The sequence below is a fragment of the Chinchilla lanigera genome, unplaced genomic scaffold (genome assembly GCF_000276665.1).
Source record: "Chinchilla lanigera isolate Chin_1 unplaced genomic scaffold, ChiLan1.0 scaffold00020, whole genome shotgun sequence".
Classification (NCBI taxonomy): domain Eukaryota; kingdom Metazoa; phylum Chordata; class Mammalia; order Rodentia; family Chinchillidae; genus Chinchilla; species Chinchilla lanigera.
This window is the reverse complement of record NW_004955421.1, coordinates 23,027-29,761: the sequence shown is the minus strand read 5'-3', so window position 1 is coordinate 29,761 and position 6,735 is coordinate 23,027. Positions and strand designations below refer to the sequence as shown.

Below are 6,735 nucleotides of genomic sequence, written 5' to 3'. Positions count from 1 at the left end.
GGGATTATAGACACATGCTACCATACCCAGCTGACTCATACTTTCAAATCAAGTTTTTCTAAAAACAGTAAGATTCTTCACAATTCTGGTTTCTTTCCTTTACCATCTTCTCCTTCTTCTTCTCTCTCTCTCTCTTTTTGTTTTTTTTTTTTGAGACAGGCTCTCCCTGTGCAGTTCAGGTTGGCCTTGAGCTCATTACAAATCTGTAGCCCAGGCTGGCCTGGAACTCGCAAGGATCCTCCTACCTTAGCTTCCTGAGTGCTGGGATTACAGGCATGTGCCACCACGCCCAGCTTCCCCTATCATCTTAATTATTTATCAATAGAGGGTCAGGGTGGAGGGAAAAGAAGGGAAGAATAACAATATCTCAAATATTCTAGTACTAGGAAAACACCAAAGGTATACTCAAGCCAAAACTCATTTGGAAGGAACAGGTTTTTGCTACAATTTGATCATTACATTTTTAAATGTCTTTGGTATAGTATTAAAAATGCTGAAATAATATAAATGGCTATTATCTGCAAAATGTTTAAGTGAACTGTGATAAACCACTCACAGAATACTAGGCAACTATTTAAAATGGAAGTTCTAAAAAATAATAAATAAAATGGAGGTTCTGAAGGCTACAAAGAGAAAATGCTTTGTGTGTGTGTGTGTGTGTGTGTGTGTGTGGGTACTGCATCGAGAGGCTTTGCACTGAGCTATATCCTCAGTTCTTTTTTACCTTTTTTTGTTTGTTTGTTTTGTTGAGACAAGGTCTCACCATGCAGTTCAGGCTGGCCTTGAATTCACTTTGTAGCCCAGGGTGGCCTCAAACTTGTAGCAATCCTCCTGAAAGCCTTGTGCTGGGATTATAGGCAGGTGCCTCACACCTGCAATAATTTTGTTTTTTAAATTTATAGTGCTGGGTACTGAACTCAGGGACTTGTGCATTCATGGTGGGTAAGCACTCTACCACCGAGCTATACTCCCAGCCCAAATTGTCATACTTTTAAGTGAAAAATACATTAAATTATGGACACACTATGATCACTACTTCTGAACTTTGTAATATCGACTTATATCTGATAATAGTAAAGATAATATACCAAGATAAATTATTTAGTGCTAGAGACTAAACCCAGGGTCTTGTGCATACTAAGTGCATGCTCTGTCACTTAGTTACAAACCAGTGCAAAATAAGTTATTTTAAAAGGACAAATACTCATAGTCTAAATAAGAATGTTACAAATTGAAAAACAAAAGGAAAGTCTAGAAGAAACTTACATTTCCAGCTGTGTTCATGACTGATTTGATTTCCCTTTTGCATGCTTTCAGGGACTTCATTTGGATATAAGCTCTTACTTTGTACTGTCAAAGAAGAATGCTAGGATGTAAGAAGTATGGTTCATTTCCTTCTATGAAAAGTTTTACTTTCTAGGTAAGGAAGTTAAACCCAACATATTTCCAACACAGTTATACTAGTTCATTGCAAAAACAAGTTTAAAATTATTTTAAATACTTTATTTTGGCTATACACCTGGAATATACTTTAAAACACTAAAAAGTATGGTAAAATAAAATTTAGGGCTGAGTTCTGAGCAAAAGTCCTATGAATTCTTTGTTTTTTTGGTGCTGGGAATCAAACTCCAGACCCTGTACTTGCCAGGCAGGCACTGTGCTACTGAGCTATATCCCTGGCCCAATCCTATCTGCACATGGTAATCACAAATTGATTTTATCATCTATTACATTCCCATGCTATTTCTCTCAACTTTTTGTAGAATGATTAGAAATTACACCACACTAACATCCTAAATCAAAACATATTTAGAAAAATAAATGTACTTTTTTGTTTTTTGAGACAGGGTCTCACTATATGTAGTGTAGGCTGGCCTTGAACTCACTATATAGCCCAAAGGGCCTCAAACTCATAGCGATCCTCCTGCCTCAGCCTCCTGAATGCTGGGATTATGATAAATGTACTTCTAAAAGACAGTACCCTCAAAGACAAATAAATATACATGCCTTAAATTATATAATGCCTTCAATGATTGATCACACTGCTTCGTTATTTCCACTACAGTACAAATAAATATACATGAAGTATAACTGCCCTTCAAAGGTTATACTACCTGATGTATCTTTGATTTTGCAGCTTCTATCAGAGCTCCACTTTCAGCTTTATGATTAGATCCATCTTTGTTGCTATTACTACCAGTCTGTAAGATGGCAAAACAAAGTTAATTAAAATTAAGTATTTTTGACCATAACTGATTTCCAAGTGGGCAGATATGAAAACCTATAGAGTATTTTCAAAATGCAGAATCCCGCTGGGCATGGTGGCACACACCTATAATCCTAGCACTAGGGAGGCTGAGGCAGGAGGATTGCTGTAGGTTTGAGGCCAGCTTGGACTACAGAGGGAGTTCAAGGCCAGCCTGAACTAATAAGGAAACTTGGTCTCAAAAACAAAACAAACAAAAAGTCATAATGCACAATCGCATGCTCTATTCCTAGAGATTCAGGTTCAGTAGTCTGGAGTGGGTGCTAGGAAACTACTTGTAAGAAGCTCATAGCAACAATGTGTATTCATTCATTGGTTTGTTCATTAAACAAGGGGCTATGTGGCAAGAAAAAAAAAGCTCATAGTTTAGCAAAATTACAGATTTCTTTTAAAAAGAACAGTATTTTTTTTTTTTAGTTTTTTTGAGACAGGGTCTCACTATGCAGTTCACGCTGGCCTTGAGTTCACTTTGTAGCCCAGGCTGGTCTTGAACTCACAACGACCCACCTGCCTCAGCCTTCCGAGTGCTGGGATTACAGGTGTGTGCCACACATCTGGCTAGAAGAATGGGTATTACTGAAAGTACTGTTCTTTCTTTTTTTGGGGAGGTGGGGTTTGAGACAGGTCTTGCTATGCAGTTCCAGGCTGCCCTGGAACTCAAAGCGATCCTCTTGCTTCACCATGCCAGGTTCAGACTATATTTCTAAAACCCAGAACAGATCATGTCACTGCAATCTTAAAACCTTTCTGTATAAATTCTTGAAGTTAAAAATAAATAAACATCTAGCATGTTTTGCTTTTTTTTTTTTTTACCTTAACAAGTATGTATATAAAAGGACTGAGCAATTTTAGTCAAGTAATCAGCATTATTCTTTCATGTCATATAGTAAACTAGTTAATATTTATAATTCAACACTTGGAATATGTGCTAAAATGTCATTTAGTTGAGATGTTTGTATGCTCTCCTGGATACTAAAGGGACAAAAATGGACACACTGCAGTTCTTGCTTTCAGGATCCTGGATGGGAAGAGTTGGGTTATTAGCTTGTGGACATGGAGGGAGGAGGTTAGGGAGTGTTTTGGAGTTTGGGTGTTTGATTTGGACCTTGAATAGTCCGACAAGTTCAAAAAAAGAAAGCTGGAGCAGCATAACAGTACTGTTGGAGAAAAAAGAACAAAAAGATGGGCCAGGGATATAGCTCAGTGGCATGGTGTCTGCCTGGCAAGTACAAGGGCCTGAGTTCAATTCCCCATACCAAAAACAACAACAACAAAAACTTTCTCTGCTAAAAACAGCATCAATGGGACTGGGGATATAGCTCAGTGGCATAAGTACCTTCCTGGCAAGCACAAGGTCCTGAGTTCAATCCCTGGCACCAAAAAAAGATAAGTAAATAAAAACAGCACCAAATCCCAACTCCCTAAAAAAGCAGCCCACATTCTTCCAGGTATGCCCATACTCATGCTGCAGTGTGCATCTCCTCCTGCTCACTTCATCACCAGAACAGTCCCCAGCATGCCAGATGCTCACATCTTTCTGTTCTTTTTTCTCCAACAGCACTGTTATGCTGCTCCAGCTTTCTTTTTTTGAACTTGTCGGACTATTCAAGGTTCAAATCAAACACTCCAACTCTTCCAAACACTCTCTAACCTCCTCCCTCCATGTCCACAAGCTAATAACCCAACTCTTCCCATCCAAGATCCTGAAAGTAAGAACTGCAGTGTGTCCATTTTTGTCCCTTTAGTATCCAGGAGAGCATACAAACATCTCAACTAAATGGCATTTTAGCACATATTTCAAGTGTTGAATTATAAATATTAAATAGTGTACTATATAATACGAAAGAATAATGCTGATTACTTGACTAAAATTGCTCAGTCCCTTTATATACATACTTGTTAAGGTAAAAAAAAAGCAAAACATGCTAGATGTTTACTTTTTTTAACTTCAAGAATTTATACAGAAAGGTACTGGCAATCTGTTTCCTGCAAACATTCCTTTTCTAAAACAAAAGGGCAGGAACAAAAATAAAAAAGGGCATCCCTTTACAACCAGAAGCACAAACAAAAGAAACAAAACATGAGATCCAAGATGTGCTCTTTAGATGTACCAAGTCTCTTAGTAGAACAAAGTAAAGCAGAGTGAAGCTTAGTCTTCACAAATGTATGAAGAACTTTAATGATAAAACTTTCCCTAATGAAAACAACCTTGTGTGTCCAGATTATGGTTCTCTCTGTCTCTCTCTCTTTTGGAGCTGGGGTCTTGTTGTACTCCCAGGCTGTCTTGAGCCACTGGAGCTCACGCACATCTCCTATCTCAGCCTCCCAAATAGCTTGGACTACAGGTGCTTGCTACCACACCTAGCTAGATTATCGGTTTATCTTAATTCCAACCTTCACATTCTGTAAAAATATTTCATACATGACAAGATGCTCAGTATACATCCTTAGTCACTAGGCAAATATAAATCAAAACTAGAACAAGAGGGGCTGGGGATTTAGCTCAGCGGCAAAAGCCCCTGCTTGGCAAGCGCAAGGTCGTGAGTTCGGTTCCCGGTACCGGAGAAAAACCAAAAAAAAAACAAAAACAAAAATAAAACTAGAACAAGATACCCCTTAAACCCCAAAGATGGGTAAAATTTTTTTAAAAGTATGAAAAGATTATAATCCTCGTAATTTTCTGATGGGAATATGAAACAATGCAGACACTTTGGAAAACAGTCTGGTAGTTTGTTCTAACATTAAATAAAGTTACTGCATAACCCAGTTATTCCATCCCTAAATACACACTCCAAAGAGTTGAAAACATACCTACATAAAAGTCTGTACATCAAAGTTCAGAGAAACATTTAATAGCAAAAAAAGGGAAAAACTAAATGCCCAATAACTGATGAATTTTAAACAATGTGGTGTATTCAATGTAATGAGTGGAACAGTATTCAGCCATAGAAAGGATAAAATACATGAAAAAACAACCAAGTACATGGTACAACATGGAGGAAATTTGAAAGCATTACGGTAAGTGAAAGAAGCCAGTCACAAAAGGCCACATATTGCCGGGCATCGTGGTGCACACCTATAATCCCAGCTCTCTGGAGGCTGAGGCAGGAGGACTGCCATGAGTTCGAGGCCAGCATGGATTACATAGTGAGTTCAAGGCCAGTTTGAACTACACAGTGAGACCCTGCCTCCAAAAAAGAGTCATGTATTAGAGGACTCCGTTTAGATGTAATGGCCAGTACTGGGCAAATCTGCACACAGGTAAACAGATTAGTGGCTGCTGGGGAGGGGAAGAGGAAATGGAGAGTGACTGCCAATAAATATAGGACTTCTTTTTGAAGTGATACAAATGCTCTGGAGTTAGTGATAATGGTTGTACAACTCTGTGAGTATACTACAAAACCCCACTGAACTGCACAATTTATTCTTTTTTTGAGACAAGGTATTGCTATGTAGTCTAGGCTAGCCTTGAACTCACGCTGATCCTCCTGCCTCAGCCTCCTAAGTGTTGGGTTTACAGGTATGCACCACCATGTGCAGCAAACTGCACACTTTAAAATGTAGTTTACTGGGCTTGGACAAAGGCAAACTAAAAAAAATTAACGGTGGTTTATCTGAATTACACTACAATGAAGTCAAGATTTCATGGCCATAAATATTAATCATACTTTAAAATTTTAGTCTTATTCTCTCAGAACACTTACCTCATTCTTTCCATTTTTATTGTTGCTACCCTGTGAAATCATTTTTTCTAGGACAGCAAGAAGATGCAAAGCTTTCTCAGCTTGGTAGGTTAAGATGTACAGGTCTACAAGCAAAAAACACACTGCTTGGGCAAATTTTTCTTCTGGCAGGGAGAAAAAAAAAAAACCAGGAAGTCACAATCCAAAGTGAAACACACATCTCAGACCACCCGCCACAAAAACATACAAAGCTCTGAAAAGCAAAACTTAAATCTTTATTCAAATGAAAGCTTATCACTTAGACCCACAAATAAAAGTAATGTGCTACGCTAACAATGTCATGCTATGAAGCATCTCAAGGCCTCTCCTATCAGGGATTCAGTGACTGAACCTTCTTTGGTAAAATATTTATTAACACCAGCACATGTAATGAAGAATATTACTTTATATGGAAAGAAACCTGGATTTAGTACATGACCTGCTACTTACTAGATGTGTGATCTTTACACATCATTTAACTTTTTTTTTTTAGACAAGGTTTTGCTAACGTAGTTCAGGCTGGCTTTAAACTCATTATGTAGCTTAAACTGGGGTGGGAATCCTCCTGCTTCAGCCTCAGCCTCCTGATATCACCCACATCCATTTAAGTCTTTAGACATCAGCTCGCTGACCTGGAAAGTGGGAGAATATGGAACTGTATTTGCTTGAAGGCAGAAATCTCTTGAGATTCCTTTTAATTCTAAAAAGGTCTATGGGGGCTTGGGGATATAGCTCAGCGGCACAAGC

At 38.3% G+C, this 6,735-nt stretch overlaps 1 protein-coding gene across 5 annotated transcripts in view; it reads right to left on the bottom strand.

Annotated features, from left to right (window-relative positions):
- Cnot10 (CCR4-NOT transcription complex, subunit 10) overlaps positions 1-6,735 on the bottom strand; it is a 66,448-nt gene that overhangs the window by 39,493 nt on the left and 20,220 nt on the right. For all 5 annotated transcript variants that reach the window (XM_013513774.1, XM_005383627.2, XM_005383625.2 and 2 more), the window contains 3 exons: positions 5,971-6,113; positions 2,115-2,201; positions 1,267-1,350 (listed from right to left, as the gene is read on the bottom strand). In XM_013513774.1, the coding sequence (XP_013369228.1) occupies positions 1,267-1,350; positions 2,115-2,201; positions 5,971-6,113 (314 nt within the window). The remainder of the gene's footprint in view (positions 1-1,266; positions 1,351-2,114; positions 2,202-5,970; positions 6,114-6,735) is intronic.